Source organism: Canis lupus, chromosome 21, assembly GCF_011100685.1.
Source record: "Canis lupus familiaris isolate Mischka breed German Shepherd chromosome 21, alternate assembly UU_Cfam_GSD_1.0, whole genome shotgun sequence".
Classification (NCBI taxonomy): domain Eukaryota; kingdom Metazoa; phylum Chordata; class Mammalia; order Carnivora; family Canidae; genus Canis; species Canis lupus.
In genome coordinates this window covers 28,740,082-28,760,464 of record NC_049242.1, presented here as the reverse complement: position 1 = coordinate 28,760,464, position 20,383 = coordinate 28,740,082, and the positions used below count along the sequence as shown (strand labels likewise).

The 20,383-nt window shown below is 41.2% G+C and overlaps 3 protein-coding genes across 3 annotated transcripts; all 3 read right to left on the bottom strand.

The window, feature by feature from the left end:
- Nucleotides 1-356: 356 nt before the first annotated feature.
- OR51K2 (olfactory receptor family 51 subfamily K member 2) lies at nucleotides 357-1,292 on the bottom strand. The gene has a single exon (NM_001388700.1). The coding sequence runs from the start codon at nucleotides 1,290-1,292 to the stop codon at nucleotides 357-359; it is 936 nt and encodes a 311-aa protein (NP_001375629.1).
- Nucleotides 1,293-9,615: 8,323 nt separating this feature from the next.
- OR51AI5 (olfactory receptor family 51 subfamily AI member 5) lies at nucleotides 9,616-10,569 on the bottom strand. The gene is given in 1 exon segment (NM_001388699.1): nucleotides 9,616-10,569. A coding segment is annotated over 1 exon segment (954 nt).
- Nucleotides 10,570-19,070: 8,501 nt separating this feature from the next.
- OR51M1 (olfactory receptor family 51 subfamily M member 1) lies at nucleotides 19,071-20,063 on the bottom strand. The gene has a single exon (XM_038568165.1). The coding sequence runs from the start codon at nucleotides 20,061-20,063 to the stop codon at nucleotides 19,071-19,073; it is 993 nt and encodes a 330-aa protein (XP_038424093.1).
- Nucleotides 20,064-20,383: the final 320 nt, after the last annotated feature.

Sequence of the window (20,383 nt, the reverse complement as noted above, 5' to 3'; positions counted from 1 at the left end):
TCTTATTCAAGTCTCTGTGGTCATAAACAAACAGCAGAGCATAAATCTAGGGCAGTGCTAAGAATTGGAATTTCTGGGTTAAAGACTAGGTACATTTTAAGTTGATACATATAACAAAGGAGCTGACAAAATACTATACAATACTGATTTAGATTATGACCTCTTGTATATGAAATGTGAGCTCTCAATACATTCATCAAAATGCAGCCTTATCAACCTTTCTAACTTTGACAAGATGACCAGGTCCCATAGAGCTGCTACTGGTGCCATTGAAGCACTCTGTGCTTCCCTGGACCACCTTTGTGGTGATGAAAAGGAGTGGCTTGTGGGTAACCATCTCACCGACCCTAACCTCATTATTTTCTTGGAAGAAAGAGTTGGATGAGCCCCTGGCGAATCTGTTTTGTCTTAACACTGTAGATGATGGGGTTGAGCACAGGAGGCACCAGAAGATAGATGTTGGCCAGGAGTAGACGGAGAGCAGGTGCAGTGTGCTTCATGAAGCGGTGCACCAGAGCCACGCTGATCATGGGCACATAGTACACAAGCACTGCACACATATGTGACACACATGTGTTGAGGGCCTTACACCTTCCCTCCCCAGAGGTAATGCCCAGCACTGTGTAGAGGATCAGCACATACGAGAGGATGATGAGCAGCGAATCCAGCCCAAAAGTAGAAGTAACAATGCAGAGCCCCAGAATGCTGTTGGGACGTGTATCCCCACAGGGCAGCTGGATTAGATCTGAGTGAAGGCAGTAGGAGTGGGAGAGGACATTGTGGCCACAGAAGGGCAGACGCTTCAGGAGAAAAGGCAGTGGGAACATGAGCATCACACTCTTCAGTCCAAGTGCAGCACCAGTAGCAGCAATACGGGGCCTGGTCAGGATGGCTGTGTACCTCAGTGGGTTGTAGATGGCCACAAAACGGTCCACAGACATGGCCAGCAGAACTCCTGACTCCATGATGGAAAAGCAATGTATGGAGAACATCTGCAAAAGGCAGGCTTCAAAGCAGATCTCATTGGCACCAAAAAGGAAGATGCCCAACACAGTGGGCAGTGTAGAAGCAGAGACACCAAGTTCTGCAAAGGCCAGCATAGCTAGAAAAAGGTACATCGGCTGGTGCAGAGTGGTGTTTTTCCTGATCACTGCCAGGACCAGGCTATTGCCCACAAGGGCCACAAGATATATGGAGCAGAATGGGACAATAAACCAAGGGTACAGGGCCTCCAGACCAGGGAGACCAGTTAGCAGAAAATACTTGGGATTGAATTGACTGCTGTTGAACATTTTCCTATGTTGGAGTCCGAGGACTTTGACACAAGCAGGTACCAGAGATATAACCTGGGGTGAAATACATAAAGGTTATTGGAGAGTGAGATAACCTGCAATTTCCTCTGCGTCATATATCTGCCCACTTATGTCCCTCCTCCCATTCATGATCAGTTCTTTTTGGTCTTTGATGCTAAACAAAAATGTGGTGTCATACTTAGAAATAGGCAATCTTCAGAATAAGAGAATCTGATAGGATATTTTATCATTCCTATTTAAAACTAATCTCTATACTGGTTCCACTGTGTTTGGTAAGAATTTAATGTTTTCCATGTTTCTATCAAGAGATCGTATTGTGTAGTTTTAAAAAGACATCATTGGAAAAACATTAACACAAAGAAAGCTGTAATCTGTCAGACATTCTCTGAATTACCTGTTGGAGCATATTGGGTTTTAAGTAGCCTATGGAAACAGAGGTTAGAATATACTTACTTCAATGTTAGTAGAGGATGGCTCAGGAGATAAAGATTCTAAACGCCCATCTCTGCCACCCCAAGCAGTATCGAAGACTGCTCTCCACTGGAGACACAGACTTATCTAGTTTTACTGGATAAAACACTTCTAAAATGGGCTCAGTTCTCCATATTCTTTCTACTACCTTCTGAATGATCATTTTGGTTTTTACTCACAATGGAAGAAAACATGGAAAAAGTCAATGTTATAAAGGTTGATGAAAAGAAATACTTTGACCACTGGAATTTCTATTAATGGGAAGAAATATTCTGTCCAATGGATAAATCCTCTCCCACAGTCAATCCACACACGACAGCATGCTTAATCAATACTTACTGTGTCTATGAAAATGATGAGCAGTAGTCCATGTTTTTGAAACTGCACATATAAAAACAAAAGCCTTTTAAAAAAAGATTAATTAATTTATTTATTTGAGGCAGATGTGAAAGATAGCACACTGGGGACAGAGAGGAGTGGGAGAGGGACAGTGGAAGAAGGAGTGGGACAATCCCATGCAGACTCTCTGCAGGGCTTGAGGCTTGATCTCAGGACCCTGAGATCATGACCTGAGCCAAAACCAAGAGTTGGATATTTAACAAACTTAGCCACCCAGGCACCTCCAAAACAGAAGTCTTTTTATCCATGATGGCCCACCTCAATAGTGTTGATGGTTTTGGAAAGCCTGTCTGGAAGGCCACTTGCATCATTTTACACTATCCAAGAGATGAATATGTTGACAAAGGGAAAGATGTTTGCATATCAAGAAGTTGTATCTGTGAAGAAACTTCCAACTTCAGTATGGAAGTTCAATCAAAATTGACAGGTTAGAAAGAAAAATGAGAGAGGAAGAAAAGGATATCTTTCTCGTCAGGTAAAGAAAACAGATCTTATTTCCCATTGGAAACAAACAAATGTAAAAACATGACATGGAGGGAAGTGTATTGACTATGAGGAATTTGGAGACACAGAAGATGGGATACAATTGAATCTGCAAGTAGGACTTTAAATCTCTGATTTCAACTTTCTGGTAGGCTCTGATTTTTAAATCTGCAAAATGGAGATAATCATATAGTATATAGTAAAAATTAAGGAGAGTAAATATAATAATGTGTATACAAGAGTCTTTTCTTTTTAAAGGAAGCTCCATGCCCAACGTGGATCCCTAAAAGAGCCTTATAAACTATCTGGTGATCACTAACTATAAGAAAGTAGTATTGCCTCTCGTGGGAGACATTAGATCTTCGGTAAAGACCTGTGACTTCTCTCTGAGGGACAGATTTCAATGATGTCATGAGGTGTTCCTTGACTAGGAACCATTTATGTGGCTGATACTCTGAGCCTGACTGCTTTTCTAATTAGTATTTGGGGTATATTGTCCCTTTCAGCTTGACCCTTCCACTCCTCAATTTGGCATAACAGTCGAAGTTATTTACTTCCTGTTTATAGTATGTAAGAGTTTGCTTTGTTTTTAGCAATATCCTTGGATTACTTAGAATTCAACCTTCATTTACAAATGTGTATTTATTTATTGCTTCTTTATATATTGCTCTTAGATTTCATGTTATGTATTTTGGAATTTCAGAGCAGTGTGCATAAAAAGGTAGGGCTGCAGAGTATGGGGTCAGATTACCTGGGTTGGAATCCTGGTTTGTCACTCTCCCATGGGCTCTCTATTCCTTATCTAGAAAGCAGACATAATATGTAGCCCTAGGCTTGTCTGAGGCTTACACCAGTGAATGTGTATGAAGCAGGTAGCATACTGCATACTTCCAGCAACTGTTACTTTTGCTGGTGAAATAATGGTAATAATAATGTCAATGTAAGTCAGGCATTTAATTTTTATTTTATTTTATTAATTTTATTTTTTTAAATTTATTTATGTATTTATTTATTCATGAAAGACACAGAGAGAGAAAGAGGCAGAGACACAGGCAGAGGGAGAAGCAGGCTCCATGCAGGGAGCCTGATGTGGGACTTGATCCTGAGTCTCCAGGATCACACACCCTGGGCTGACAGCGGTGCTAAACCGCTGAGCCACCTGGGCTGCCGGGCATTTAATTTTTACATAATCATTTTTCACTCAGGCCTTTCTCTCTCCAGCCTTATTCTCTCTCTCTCTCTCTCTTTTTTTTTTTTTTTTGCAATTAAGCAATTTCTGAATTGCTTACATTTTTCTAGATTGAAGATAACAATTTTGTATCTTTATCCCAACCTTATTGCATTTACAAGTATCTGGAATGCCTGTAAGAAATCATTTGCCTCTGCTTCCTGAGCCATCAAGATGTGGATGAATGTCACCTATATTAAAACAACAACAACAACAACAAAACTGGTGCAGCCACTCTGGAAAACAGTATGGAGGTTCCTCAAAAAGTTAAAAATAGAGCTAGCCTATGACCCAGCAGTTGTACTACTACATATTTACCCATAGGATACAAAAATACTAATTTGAAGGGGCACATGCACCCCAACGTTTATGGTAGCATTATCAACAATAGACAAACTATGGAAAGAACCCAAGTGAGATACACACACACACACACATACACACACACACACACTGGAATAATACTCAGCCACAAAAAAGAATGAAATCTTGAGGTGCCTGGGTGGCTCGGTCAGTTAAGCATCCAACTCTTGATTTCAGCTCAGGTCATGATCTCAGGGTCATGAGATTGAGCCACACGTTGCATCAGGCTCCACACTAAGTGTGGAGCCTGATGGGATTCTCTCCCTCCCTCTCTGCCCCTCCCCACCCCCACTTACGTGGACTTTCTCTCAAAAAAAAAAAAAAAAAAAAGGAAATCTTGCCATTTGCAACCACCTGGATGGAGCTAGAGTATATTATGCTAGGTAAAACAAGTCAGTTAGAGAAATACAGATATCATATGATCTCACTCATATGTGGAATTCAAGAAATAATACTTGAACATAGGGGAAGGTGGAGAAAAGGGAGGGAGTCAAACCCATAAGAAGATACTATTAACTTTAGAGAAAAGATTGAGAGTTGCTGGGGGGTGGGGTAGAAGGATGGGCTAAATGGATGATGGACATTAAGGGGGGCAATTGTAATGAGCACTGGGTGTTATATATTAAGTGATGAATCACTAAATTCTACACTTGAAATAATATTACGCTATATGTTAACTAATTAAAATTTATTATTTTTTAAAAGATTTTATTTATTTATTCATAAGAGACACAGAGAGAGAGAGGCAGAGACACAGGCAGAGGGAGAAGCAGGCTCCATTCCATGCAGGGAGCCTGATGTGGGACTCGATCCCAGGTCCCCAGGACCATACCCTGGGCCGAAGGCAGCGCTAAACAGCTGAGCCGCCCTGGCTGCCCACTAATTAAAATTTAAATAAAAACTTGAAACAAATAAAAAAGAAAAAATGCTTGAATGATATACATAACATTTAATCATTGACTAAGTGAGTCAATTTTGGAGAAATTATCCTAATGAGAAATGTGAAAAAAATGTTTGACATTTTTGTCCAGAACAGCTTTGTGCACATACACATACAAAATCTGATATTCAAATTATGCTTAATTAAGCATCGTTTCATTTTATGAAACAAAATTTTAAATCATCTATTAAAGTGATATTTAATAATATGTAAAACAAAAGGCTGCTGCTTTCCACAAGCTACTCTAAGCATTAAAAACAAACAAACAAAAAATGTTTGCATGAGAAGGGAGCCATTGTGTAGAATTGCCAATACTGAGTATCACCCACCACGTCAAAGGAAACCCATAAAGTTTGAGAGAGAACATGCCTGTCTGTGATACAGGTTGTGGAAAGGGAGTAGTGGCCTGGGATCCAGCCTCAACTTTGTGTTTGTCATCTTCTTTGTCTACTGGCTGGTGTATTAATTTTGGAGGCACCAAGAAAAAGTGAAGGAAACAGACTCTAAAATGCATGGTATCCTCTGGCACTTCAAAACGGTCTGGTGGAGAGGAAGTCAGTGGTATCTGAACATCATCCATCAATTTGAATTGATAAAAGGAACAGTGTTTTGCTGTTGTTGTTGTTCCCTGCCTCCACTGTTTAAGATGAAAGGGAAATTCTTCTATCTCATGTCTGCATCCTCTTTGAAACTCCCATGAGATCTACCTCTTTTAACTTGACTCATCTGCAAGTCCTGACACATCCTAACACCTCTTTTCCCCTCCTGGTCATTCCTGTGATTTTTGTCATTATTTTCTTTTCTGCCTTCCATTTCTTAAGCACTTCAGCATTCAGATCAACTAAAAATTATATTTTAAAACCAGTGTAACTTTCATCATTGTTTTGGAACATCTGGCTCAGATGTCAGTCCTGTGGTGTCTTCCTCACTTGGGCATGTGGTTAATCACTTTCTGCAGCAGCACCTCCCTCTAATCTAGCACTCCATCCCCTGTATTGCCATTTAAGTTGTTCGTGTGCCTTCTTCTGGTTGTCTGTAAGCTCTTCCAAAGAAGATGGAGGGCCGGGGATCCCTGGGTGGTGCAGCGGTTTAGCGCCTGCCTTTGGCCCAGGGCACGATCCTGGAGACCAGGGATCGAATCCCATGCCGGGCTCCCGGTGCATGGAGCCTACTTCTCTCTCTCTCTCTGCCTGTGTCTCTGCCTCTCTCTCTCTCTCTCTCTCTCTGACTACCATAAATAAATAAATAAATAAATAAATAAATAAATAAATAAATAAATAAATAAAATAAAAAAAGATGGAGGGCCTACATTTTGAGCATGTCACCAGGGCTTAATAAAAGGGAAGGGACACAGGGAGGCAGGAAACAGGAAAGAAGGTGCATATTGATATGGTGATATCGTCTAGGCTGGGAATTTGAGGCAGGAAACAGGAAACAGGGGAAGGACTTTGTCTTCTTCTATCAAATGATATCCTCTCAAGACAAAAAAAAAAAATCATGTAATATCCTTTTACTCCATTGTATATGAAAAGCTGTTATCTTAGGAAGTCAGGGATCGATGCTGATGAAAGAGGTGTGTGGGTTGAGAGGGAAATATTTTAAAGGGAGGTTAAAGCCTGGTGTTTGGTGGGGAAAAGGTAATTCTTAATTAGAATTTGGTAATTCTTACTTAAAATTACAAGAAAAGAAAAACAATCTGCATTGATTTAGTACAATGTATCAGGTACTCTGGAAGGGTGCCCTGTATGTGTTATCTTTGTATATAGGTCACCTGACTTATTCTCAAAATACTCAAAACAACTCACTCATACACATTTAACAACTTGGGAAAGTGAGAGATCAGCATTTCAAGTGACTTGCCAACTCACAGTGGCAAACCTGCAGTTTAAGAGAACAAGGAGCCTGAACAAAAGTGGTACAAGGAAGCCCATGGTAACAAATGGGTTGGAGGAATCAGTCAACCAGATGGGGAGGAAGGACAGTGAAAAACACAGGTCATCGAGGAGCTGGTTTCAAGAGTGACTAGGCCTTACAGGCTATGTGGCTGCCTGCATGGGAAAAGGGGACAAGGACTATTGACATGGAAGGTGAGGGAGAGGAGGGTAAATAGGTCTAAGAAACAACGATTTAAAAGGAGAATTAAATACCTACTTTAAAATTTGGACTTGGAAAAAAAAAAAGGAGGTTTCCCTGCCCTAGTTTTCCTGAATTAATAGAGAAGAATTGAATAAAACAGATCAAGTATTTCTCTGCCACAGTGAGGCTTTCTGGATAAAAGTCTGAGTCCTGCCAGGAGAGATATTTCATGACATGAGGAAAGGGGAGCATAAAATCCGTGCTGGAAATGAGCTGCATCTCAGAAAGGAAACCCATTTCAGCTCACCTGAACAGATTTCCCATCCTCCTGATGCAATTGGCTGGACTTCTATGCCAACTCCACTACTCCTCTATGAAGGTCCACCTACCCATTCAAGGTAGTCAGTCTCAGGCTGGTTTCCAGCTCACTACCTGGAAGCAGGGGCTGACTGGCCTTCTTATTTATTGTGACTTTAGAACTAGCCTTCTCCTTCTCTCAATGTTACCAGGCAGTCCTCTGGGATACACAGGCAAACCAGACTCAGAAGAATGTGTTGCCTCTAGGCCTGCAGGAATTGGGCCAAGAGCAGAGGATCCCAGGAGATGCTCTCTGGGGAACTATAAGTCAAATTCAGAGATAATATACAAGATGTGTATGTGTGTGTGTGTGTGGGTATACATATCTGTGTGAGCATGCTTTTATGTGCATTTGCTAGTGTGTAAATTCATGTAAATATGCATCTGAATGCATGTGTGTGTGCATGTGTGTAGATGTATATATACCATGTTCCTTCATGTAGAAATTTGTTTGCAAGTTTTTATGAACCTATAAGCATGTATATTTTCCCACGAATATATTTACCATCAAATGTGCATTAGTGTAGGTGGTGATATGACAGAGGTATGTCCTTGACTCATTAATCCAAGGAAAGAACCCTTGGATCTGGGTGAAAAGTGAAACTGAATATCCATTCACGTCCGTGTATGTGCATAAATGTCCTGCATGTCTCTTATAATCTTATATATTTGTATGATAGTATATGTCTGCTTAAAGATCCTTCTAAAATACTCTGATAATTGTCCTTTGTCCTAAACCTTATTGGTCCATGACATTCTTGTGTCCTAAGGGGATAGCAGAAATTGTCTTGTACTGAAACTGGCAAAGTATCATCTAAGTGGCCTGTTGAATTTGCACCTTGTACTCAGATCTGGGGGTTTTTCCTTAGGTTAGCAATTCAAGGACATACTTCTGCCACATTACTACCTACAGATCTGAAACTCCGACAACCTCAATTTTTCTTGTTCAGGTTATAAATTAAGCTTTATTTTTAATGAGAAAGAGAGTAGAAATAGAGGAGGGGAAGGCAGAGGGAGAGGAAGAATGAGAGAGGGAGTCCTAAGCAGGCTCCACACCCCACACAGAGCTAGACTTGGGGCTCAGTCTCATGACCCTGCGATCATGATCTGAGCCGGTATCAAGAGTCAGGTGCTTAACTGAGCCACCCAGGGACCTTATAAATTAAGCTTTTATGCCTCCTCTGGACTTAATTCTGTCCCAGACTATGATATAGACAAAAAAAAAAAAAAAGATATATTGGAAAGTTACTCTTAGATATACAAAAAACTTTCCCTGTTAAATGTATATAATAGAATTATTTTTTTAATTTTTCTTTCATTTTGTGACTTTATTTTTTTATAAATTTATTTTTTATTGGTGTTTAATTTGCCAACATATAGAATAACACCCAATGCTCATCCCGTCAAGTGTCCACCTCAGTGCCCGTCACCCAGTCACCCCCACCCCCGCCCACCTCCCCTTCCACCACCCCTAGATCTTTTCCCAGAGTTAGGAGTCTTTCATGTCCTGTCTCCCTTTTTGATATTTCCCACTCTTTTTTCTCCTATAATAGAATTATTATATTTTAAAGAATGGTGGCAAACTCATTAGTTAATCCAAAAAATGTGAAGTGATGATTTTAGTCTCCACATAATCAGAGTAACTTATCACTAACAACATTATGTAATTAGAGTTCTACCAAATCAGTAGAGGAGAAAATATAAAAATCACTTTGAACATGCAAATATTTAAGTTAAAAAAAATCATTCTTTTTTTTAAATCATTCTTTTTAATATAAGAAAGTAGCCACTTTACATTCATAAGGATGTACATAAGTAGTATGAGCATAGACTTTATTTGATTTTAACATTAGAGTCAATTCACGATGTACAATCAATTGATCAAACTAAAATAGGTAAGCAGAACTTGCTTTAAGGTATGAAGGCTTAAAAAGAAGCGTGAACTCATTCCTCATTTTGAACTGCTGTAGTCCATTGCCAATGCCTCACTGTATCTTCCCCAGTGAAACCACCTTGAGGATGGCCCTGCGGATCTGCTGGGTCTTGATGCTATAGATAACGGGGTTCATGAGGGGTGGGAAGAGCACAGAGACGGTGCCCATGAGGATGTGCACTAAGGGCGAAGTGTGGTGTCCAAATCTGTGCACGATGGAAAGGCCTAGCACAGGCACATAGAAGCAAAGCACAGCCAGGATGTGCGAGACACAAGTATTGAGGGCTTTGAGCCTCTCCCCGGCAGAAGCGATGGCCAGCACAGTGCGGAGGATGACAGCGTAGGAGAGCAGGATGAAAAGGACATCTGAACCCATGGCCAGCATGATGATGCACAACCCATAGAGTCTGTTGAAGCGTGTGTCGGAGCAGGCCAGGCGGATCATGTCCTGGTGAAGGCAGTAGGCATGAGACAGAGACCCTGGGCGACAATAGTCAAACTTCAACAGATGCAGTGAGGGCGCAGCTGTGATGGCGGCACTGCGCATACCCAGCACAGCCCCGGCCAGTGCCACGCGAGGACCTGTGAGCACAGATGCATAATGCAATGGGAACCGGATGGCCACCAGGCGGTCCAGGGCCATAGCAAAGAGCACAGCTGACTCCATGAAGGAGAAGGAGTGCAGGAAATGCTGCTGCAGAACACACGGCACCAGGCCCACCCTCCGGGCGTCAAACCACAGTACACCTAACACTGAGGGCAGCGTGGACATGCACAGGCCCAAGTCTGTCACAGCCAGGATGGCCAAGAAGTAGTACATGGGCTGCTGGAGAGAAGGTTCAGTTCGTACCAGATGCAAGATGGTAGCATTACCTATGAGGGCCACCAAGTATCCTACAAAAATGGGTAGTGAGATCCAGTGGTGAGCCCATTCCAGGCCTGGGAAACCTGTTAGCAGGAATGTAGAGAAGCTCGTGTTGGCCCTTGGTAGGGTGGATATCCTCATTCTCAAGAAGTCTATTCACTCTAGGAAAAGGGGGTGGTGTTTTGAGAGTTACTAGGCCATTAAGCACTGAGCACTCCTGCTATCACCGGACCCCAATGCCCTGCTGGCTGGTCTGGTCTTTCTGTATACTGTGGACTCAGTGACCTCTTGATTAACCACTGCCCACAGAAGCAGCCTGTCATTTTCCTGCTTCCTCCCTTCTTTGTCTTATTCCCATCCATCCCTTTACTTACCTCATGACAGTAAGCCTCAACAAGGGTTTTTCTCTACTTTTGTTCTTAATCAGTTGTGAAAGATAGGGTTATTGTTGTTTTTTAATTTCTCTTAGAAAAAAATTGGGCAGCCCCGGTGGCTCAGCAGTTTCGCACCACCTTTGGCCTGGGGTGTGATCCTGGAGACCTGGGATCAAGTCCCACGTCAGGCTCCCTGCAGGGAGCCTGCTTCTCCCTCTGCCTTGGTCTCTGCCTCTCTCTCTCCCTCTCTGTGTGTGTGTGCCTCTCATGAATAAATAAAATCTTTTTAAAAAAATCTAGAGCTCAACCTTAACAGTGCTGAGATTCTCTGAAATTCTGTTACTCCCAAGTTGTCTTTTTTGTATGACTCAACCTTTCAAGTTTTTCCTGTAGAAGAAATTATATCCAATTTTTCTAAGCAAATCAAGAATGCCTGTAGAGAGTTTCCTCATCCAGTCTGCTCTCCTTATTGCCATTATGAGATCCTCCCCACATGTCCCTATGATCAGGAGAAGAGGTATCCTGCTTCTTTCCAAATCTAACCTCTCTCAAAGAACACATGACTCACTCTCCAGTATCTTATGCCTCAGGTATCTCAGATCCCTGGGAAGTCATGCTAATTCATCCTTAATACAGTCTACATCTTTAAAGCTGCTACCTTTACTCTTATTTCTGGAATTCTTAGGGAAGGAGGGTAGCGGGAGGGGATAGGAGGGGAGGGGCCGAGCGGGAGGGGAGGGGGGTAGGGAGGGGAGGGAGGGCGGAGTGAGGGAGGGAGGGAGGGAGGAGGAAGTAAGGAAGTCAAGGAGGAAGAAGGAAGGGAAGGACTCCTTTCTTTCTTTCTTTCTTTCTTTCTTTCTTTCTTTCTTTCTTTCTTTCTTTCTTCTCTATGTTTTTAAAGTATCTCTCCCCAGAAATCAAGCTGGGGAACTGATTCAACTTTAATAAATCAGGGCTACTTATTAGAGCAGTATTTCCTGAATAGGTATTGCAAAAAAAAGTGTATCAATAAGTGTACCTTAAAATAGAAGCAATAAGGGCCAAGCCTATTCTTTACTCAAATTTATTAAGTTTATAAGGGCAATAAGGGCCAAGCCTATTCTTTACTCAAATTTATTAAGTTTATTTTTTAGTTTATTAAGAACTAAAGACAGGAGTACTGGAGAGGTGCTCACAACACAAGCCCTGCTATCCGAGATCTCAGTGTCTGATGTAATATTTGGTTCTTCATCCTTATCAGTAAAATAATGATACTATTTCCTAAGTAAAGAATTGATGTGTTTTAATTAGCATATGATATGTATAAAATTTAGCACCAACTCTGGATTATAATACACAAATATATTTGCTATTGCTACCAAACCAAACAATACTTTTCTTGTATTCTTCCCTTATGAGTTTTACTCTTTATCTCCTCCTGTTATGCAGAAAGAAATTCCATCTCCTCCTTAACATGAGAGTGTTTTAGATCTTGGCATAAGATGCCACATGCCCTTGAAAGATTAGGAATCTACTGACAGTGCAACAGGCTGAGGGAGTAACTGGGGGCAGGGATAAAAGGAGATCCTGAGGAATAGATCACAGCATTTACTGAAGGACAGACAGGATGAGGCTGAGGAATGGGGGAAGGTATAATGAGGGTCAGTTAGAGGAAGGAAAAGAGAAATGGCCTTAAAACAAATATGCTGAAAGGCAAGTTGCAGAGACCCATGGTTCAGGAAGCAGAGGGGGCTGGAAAACTGTGAAGAAGTGGACAAAGAAGGATGAGTTATGGGGAAAGCTAGTGAGAAACATGTTGAAGGACAGAAAAGGGCTGGATAGGTGTCAGGGATAAACGGGCTTGGTGACTTAGAAGAACCTGAGGAGCACAAGATGAGAGTGAAAGCATGTGAGACAGAGCAGGAATGGATGGAGGAGCTGGTGGCAAGGCTAAGGTCAGAGAGAGGCTGGCACCAGACAGGCATGGACGGACAACTAGGGAGAGGACAGAGTCAGAGGAGTAGTGAAGGGGAAAGCCAAGGGCTAAACTAATGGGAAGTTTAGAGACTGAGGGAGGATGGAGAGAGAAAGGGTGAAGCAGAGAAAGGGGTGGGTGCAGAGTGGCAAGTCTGGAGGGGGTGTTGAGAAGAAAGGAGAGTCTCCTTTGAGACAACATGAGAGAGAAGCTGAGCAGCACAGAGGATGGGGATAGGGGATATGGTCAGACTGAGGAGCCGATATGAGAAGCATGAAGAACAGAGGGGTGAGGAGGCACCCAGGGAATCTCCAACTGCTCTCTATTCAATCTCACTCTCTCAAGCCCACTGGCAGTGAAGAACCTATGGAGTCCTGTGGCCTTCTGGACACAGTTTCTTTAGGTACCACAGTGTGGTGGTGAAGAAAGTAGCTCTGAAATTAGGTCTGCATTCAAATCATACCTCCAACATTTATTAACTCTTTAATTATGCTAATTTTTTATAATCTCAATTTCCTTATCTGAAAAAGTAGGACAACTATTACCCTTTGTAGAACATAGAGCCATTTATAAGCGACTCTACGTGTGGTGCAGTTAGAGCCACACACTCAACAGATGCAGATTATTACCTGCAGTTTCCAACACTACTTTCTAATTGGAAGTTCTCCACAGCAATTATCTACCTTTTGAGAGCTATAGCTCTTCCCTTCATATCTGCAGCAAGCTCCAAGGGAAAGCCAATAAGTCATCTGACAAAAGCAAAGAGTGAGAAGCTCAGAGTTGGGACTCAGAGCTCTTAAGCAGTTTTTGGACAACCAGCCACATGACTGGTGAAGTGAGTGTATCTTAACCTTTTTCTGCAATGGAAGATTTTCATGTGTTCCCTGCCTTCTTTCCAGGGAAACTATTGGATTTAAAGGGACTATGGAAAGAAGTGTTCTGAAGTGCTAGAAGCCATATCCGTTGAGGGACTGGAGTTGTTGAGGTTATGATCCATTCCTGCCATACCCTGTTTTACTCCAGTCCAATTCTCAGCCCAGTGCTAGGGGAGGTCACCAAGAGGACATGACCACAGGTTGACCCATAAGAAAGACCCAGGGAATCTGAGGCTTTTGACTCTTCACCTCTGTCCTTGAAATACACCTTCTACCTGCCTTCCTCATCCTCAGACACAGCCTTAGGAGAATAAGGTATGTTGAGCCCATCTGGAGGGTATACATGACTGAACCCACTCAAGATTCTGGTGGTAGGTGCAGAGAGCTACTTTTCCTGTGGTGCCCAAGACATGCCATTGTAAGTAACTTCCTTTGTTTATTAAACCTGCCATCTACCAATCTGGAGTGGCCTGCCTCTTTCTTCAATCTCTCCCTGCCCTCCATCTGCCAGGGCCAGCTTCAGATTTTACTCAGGAAGCTGCCATGTTTGCAAATGAACACCTAGTGACAAATTCTGGTCTCTCTTTCCAACCCAAAAGATCATGGGGAAATAAGATACCATAGACTGGCCATAAACCTGGAAGCTGCACTATCCCATCACCCTACCTATAGGCCTTCTAGATAGGAGGTACCAGAGACGTCACTGGGTTGGCTATATCTAGGCACCTTCAACAACTTACTGGTCCCTTGTTGTCTATGGCTTCTTTCTCCAATCCTGCAATACTTCTCACTTCCTGTCCCAGCCTCTTCTGACTAAATCAGGATGCAGGTCTGCATCTGCTGCAATGGCAATTATATGGCTCTCTGTTCTTCCCCCCTTGGGTCTTGGGCCCTCAGAGGAAACTCCTTTAGGTAAATGTAGACCTTCATACACCAAAGAGGGATCAGTAGCTTCCCAGAACTTGGTCATTGAGCACCCCATTTATCTTCCATGGAAATGTAGTGACCTTTAAGTACTGTCATGAGATACTTTGCAAATCAGATGGTTCTTCGTTCTCTTCTCCCACTAGTTGCTATTGTTACAAGAAAATTTATTGGTAAACCCTCAGTCCTCTTTTCTGTGATCCCCTTTTCCCCAGTCCAGCCTCCTTTTGAGACTCTCTTTCCTATCATATAGTTACCATGCTCATTCATTCAGCAAATATATAGACACCACAAGCTTTGGAACATATACTTGGGTGCAAATATCAATAAAACACAATCTTTGCTTTTGAGAAAATCATTGTTTTTTGCAGGAGACAGATCTGAAAAGGACGGATTCTTCCCAACAGAGTAAAAAACCAAAAAGATTTCACAGGAAATGTAAAGATTTAACAAGAATTCTTTATTAATGGCTGCTCCCTCACTGGGTCCAACATTCCAGATAGGGAGAGAAATACCCAAAGGCTTAGAGTTGTCCCAAAATAAGACATTATAGAATTATGTGAATTTCAATTACCTGGAAGACAAGTTTCAATGACATGAAAATATGTATTTTACAAACACAATGCCAGATTTGAAGGCTTAGGGAAGCGTGAAGATATTAAATAACATGACATGTTTGTAAAGAGTTTTGTATGTGGGAGTATAGAAATGGTGCTGGTAAATGGGCCACACACTTTACACCAAATATTATCATTAGCATGAACAAATCTTTGTTTTGTTGGTTTGTTCTTGTTTTTTACTGAAGAGGAGAACATGGTAGCTGAAAACATACACACTGCATGAGTATAGAAGTTCTATGAACTTAATACTAAAGGAGTTCACTTCCGTAGCATAGATGTTAAGGAGAAGCTAAGTAATAATGTTTTTTAACTTGAACTTCCTTCAGCAAAGCAGGATCTTGTTCTTAAGAGATTGATCCAGTTTAGAGAGGATGTCCAGCACCACTGTAGTTGCTGAAAGTAGCTCTGTGACCAAACAGAAAAATACAAATCCTCATCCTCACAGAGTGCACATTCTAGAATCTTTATATTTCCTTTATAATTATTTCATTAGGATAGATTTCTAGAAGAGGTGCTTCTGAGACACAGGGTATGAGTATGTTTAAGCCTTTCAATGCATCTCACTTTCTATAAAAGGCAAATCAAGTTATACTCTCATACCAGTGTGGGAAAATCCCTCTTTTACTTCATGCTTATTAACTTTTAATATTTGTTTATTAATGATCTTAAAAATTTTAGTTTTCATTTTAATTTTGAATAAAGTGGAAGTTTCTAAATATGTTATTATTTGTATGGATTTCCTCATTTTGAAGAGAAAGAAATTTAAATGTTAGTGGCTTCTCTGTTAATAAGTGGCACAAATAGGACTCAGACTTGAATCTATATCCAAATTCTGTGTTCTCAGTCAGTATACCTTCCATCCATTATGGGAAAACCATTCTGAATCTCACAGCTGCTTTCAGTGGTGTGGTCTGCTATGTAGACTTCCATTAAAGCTTAGAATGGAACCTATGTTTAAGGGGTGTCTGGCTTCAGGACAAAAAGACTCTAGTGCTCCTTCAGGCTTCCCAAGCCTAAAGCACTGGGATTCCAATGGCCCTCTACACATGGACACACATAAGCATGCATGCACACCCACATGCATGATAGCACACAAACACAGAGCATTTTATGTTGAGTTTTAGAGTTTGGTTCTTTTTAAAATTTCACTTTGTACTTTTGTTTGTATGTAAGTAGGAGGTATTTTAATTATAAAACATAAAGAATGATATAATAACCACTTGAGTAAATGTACATCTGTGAGCTTACCTGATTTTAACAAATCTTAACAGTTTGCTTATTTGCCTTAAATTTTTTTCCTAGATAGAATTAAAACTTTCCATGTAACATGGCTCACTTGATTTGTTCCTTTCCTTAAAACTATTTTCCAGAGTTTATCAATCTCAACATAGTTTTTAATGCTTTTCCTGTGTGTGTGTGTATGTATGATATACATTCAGTATTATCAGACTTTTTTCCAATGTTGCTAGCTTTATTGATTAAATATGATATCTTTTTGTTATTTATTTTATTTTCCAAATTCCTTATGAAGATATACAGATATTTTCAGATTTTTATTGGCATATTTGGCCTTTTTTTGTAGGTGCATTGCCTATTCATATCTTTGCTTAATTTCTTATTGGATTCTCTTTTTAATTTTTTACTGATTTATAGAGGTTCTTTATATATTCTGATCATTAAACATCAGTTACTCATATAGACATATGTTGCAGATTTAATCTCTTAGTGTGGTTTGTGTTGTCTTTTTGTTTTTGGTGTGTTCTGTTTTACTGTATTTTAATTGTCTATTCTCTCATATTTCCTTTTTTTTTAATTTTTTTAAATTTATTTATGATAGTCACAGAGAGAGAGAGAGAGACAGAGGCAGAGACACAGGCAGAGGGAGAAGCAGGCTCCTCGCACCGGGAGCCCGACGTGGGATTCGATCCCAGGTCTTCGGGATCGTGCCCTGGGCCAAAGGCAGGCGCTAAACCGCTGTGCCACCCAGGGATCCCTCATATTTCCTTTTAAACATTTTCGTTTTCCTTTTAACGTTTATATCTTTAATTGAATACATTTTATGTGTACTATTAGGTAAGGATCAAATTTTCTCTTCCACACGGGGAATAAATTTGGCTAGTACTGTTCAGTGAATAATCCAACCTTTCCCAACTGTCTTTAATATTACCTTTTTCAAGAGCCATTATACCAAGGGATCTTTGGTATGCTGTTACAACCATTTCTCCTCCCACTTTGACCAGGCAAACAGAAAAAAGAAGCCAAAATTTAAATCAGAAACCCATTTTACAGGTATTAACCATCTTCATGCCACCCAAAGGAATTCTCTCAGGCTAAGTATAAACTAAAAGATATTTAAATAAAATTAATAAAAAAAGAAATGAAGAGATGGCAGACGCTGGAATATAAAGGCAAGAGAAGTTGCCTTTTGTGGAAGTAAGGGTATGATTACTCTGGCCCCAGGAACTGTTAGACTCCTAAGTCCATGGAAAAAAAAAAAGAGAATTGAGTTTATCAAACAGACTCAGCAAGGTTTCTGTTCAGCCCAGATCATGGAGGAGAGGTGGTGGACTATATACAAGGTTTCCCATGCCCCAGAGCTGTGAAGAATAACTCTCAGGAAGCATTCTGGGACCTAGTAACCTGTGGCAGAGGATGCTGGAAGGGCCAGAGGGCCTGAGTGAAGCAGAACTAGGAAAATGATGAGGAACGTCCTTTGATGGATGGCATCACAAGGGGGTCCTCTTGGGCTTCCTGAGTGTAAAGAGAAAAAGTTTCCCTAGAAGAGTTCTCTTTCTTTGCTTTGAATTTCAATTTATGCCAAAATTGATAGTATATATTCATTGAGCATCTATTCTCTGCCAGTCATTGTATTTATAGAGATGTACTGGTTAACAAGACATGGCTAATTCCTGCAAGGAGCCTGTTTAGTAATCCATTCTGTAAGACAAAAAGAAAAAAGAAAGAAAGAAAACAAAAAAAGAAACTAAACTGAGACATGAAGCAGTACATTACTATGTGACAAATGTTACACTAGGAAATGCATTTCATTCAGTCAATGGTGTGAACAATCTTCTCTGCCAGTTTTAGGTCCACAGCCTCCTGAGCAAAGGGATTATGATTTACAAATATTTGTGGTATTTTCCTTTGTTGCAACTTTGTCACATTTCATATCATTGTGCAATATATCTCACAACTGAAATACCTAGAAACAAACACTGACTTCTGCTTACTGTCAGTAAGTCCACAGGAAAGGTAAAATCAGAGATGAGAAGAAGAGAAGAGTCAAGGTTGGGGTCAAGGGCTTCTACTAAATGAGTAGGACCAGAAGTGAGCACATCCACAGAAAGATTTAGAGGTGTTCTAATGGGATCATCCATTAGGAAAAAGTGACAAGTTCTGATTCTTCCAATGTGATTAAAGAGTCCAAAGGATATAGCTTAACCAGGATAGAAACTGAGGAGGACTTGATCAGGGCGAGAAGAGGGAAGCAATGCCAAGGAGCCATGGGATAAGGTACATTTGCTGAGGTGAATTTATCTCTTCTTCGCCAGGTTCTGTTCTGGGTGCTTTTTTGTTTACTATTCTCTTTTCATTTTTGTTCAATTTCACTTTAGTTTTGATATTCGTACACTGATGATGAACTTCAACAGAGTCTTCGTCTGGGCAGTTTTTGGTGCTACCAAAACAACTAGGTCTCATATATAGGAGGCGGCATTATAATTTAAGCAAGAGCATATCAGCATTCTTAAGCCATGACTCAGGAAAAGAAATTCATCCATATTTTATGTAGGGCAATGGAAAAGAATCCCAGGGAAAATGTGGGGTAAAGTAGGTTCTCAATGCTATTGATCTTTGGCCTGATTTGGGACCTCCTCCTGGGTACCCAGTGGAATTTTTAGCCCCAGGACTCAGCACTGACCTTCCTAAGACCCAGGAGCTTGCTGATAACATGACGGATCTCCTTGGTCTTAATACTATATATGATTGGATTAAGCATGGGTGGTACAAAGAGATAGACATTGGCCATAAGAAGGTGGACAGCAAGTGGTACATGCTTCCCAAAGCGGTGTACCAGAGACAGCCCCACCATGGGTACAAAGAATATCAGCACAGCACAGAGGTGTGAGGTACATGTTTGGAAGGCTCGGAGTTGCTCCTCTTGGGAGGCCAGTCTTGCCACAGTGCGCAGGATGACCCCATAGGACAGTGCGATGAGCACCAGGTCCAGCATCATAGTGAATACCACCACCGCCAGTCCATACAGGTTGTTGAAGGAGGTGTCTGTGCAGGCCAGGTGTATCACTTCCTGGTGTAGGCAGAAGGAATGGGAGAGGACTCGAGGCCCACAGTAGGGAAAAGTCTTCAGGAGGACGACAAGAGGAACTAGGGCCACAGGTCCCCGGAAGATGACAGCCAGGCCTGCCCTTACCACTCGCTGGCTAGTGATAATGACCGAGTACCTAAGGGGGTGGCAGATGGCCAAACAGCGGTCAAAGGACATTATAAGGAGCACTGAAGACTCCATGAAGGAAAATGAGTGGATACAGAACATCTGGATTTGGCAAGCTGAAAAGTAGATACCACGAGATTTGAACCAAAAGATTCCCATAGTAGTGGGCAAAGTTGACACTGACAGTCCCAGGTCAGTGAAGGCCAGAAAGGAGAGTAGATAGTACATGGGTGTGTGTAGACGATGGTTGGTCTTGATAATTATCAGAATGAAACAATTGCCTGAGATGGCCACAAGGTACATAAGGAAAAAGGGGATGAAGATCCAGTGTTCGATGGTTTCTAATCCAGGAAAGCCAGTGAGGTACAACATGGGGCTAAACTGAGTGATATTGGACAAGAGCATGAATTGAGGACTGAGGGGATATTGGGCTGGCATTTCTCAGGGATGGAGCTGAAAATAAATGAATATTTCTAGTTAATTCTTCAGTCTCTCTAACAGTCACACCAGCATAAACAGAATCATGATAGTCATCATCTTTGGTACCTTCTAATTCAGGATCAATTCTACCACCCTATTAGCTGTTCAGAACTGTCTTTGATAGCACCATCCTCATCGAATTTTCTTCAGTATTTCTATAAATTCTATTCCTTCTCAGTCTCCTTTGCTGGCTTCTCTTCACTGCTCATCCTTAAAATAAAGCCATTCCCATTCTGGGCAATTTTCTGGCCATAGTCTATTGTTTCTCCTGGCAATAT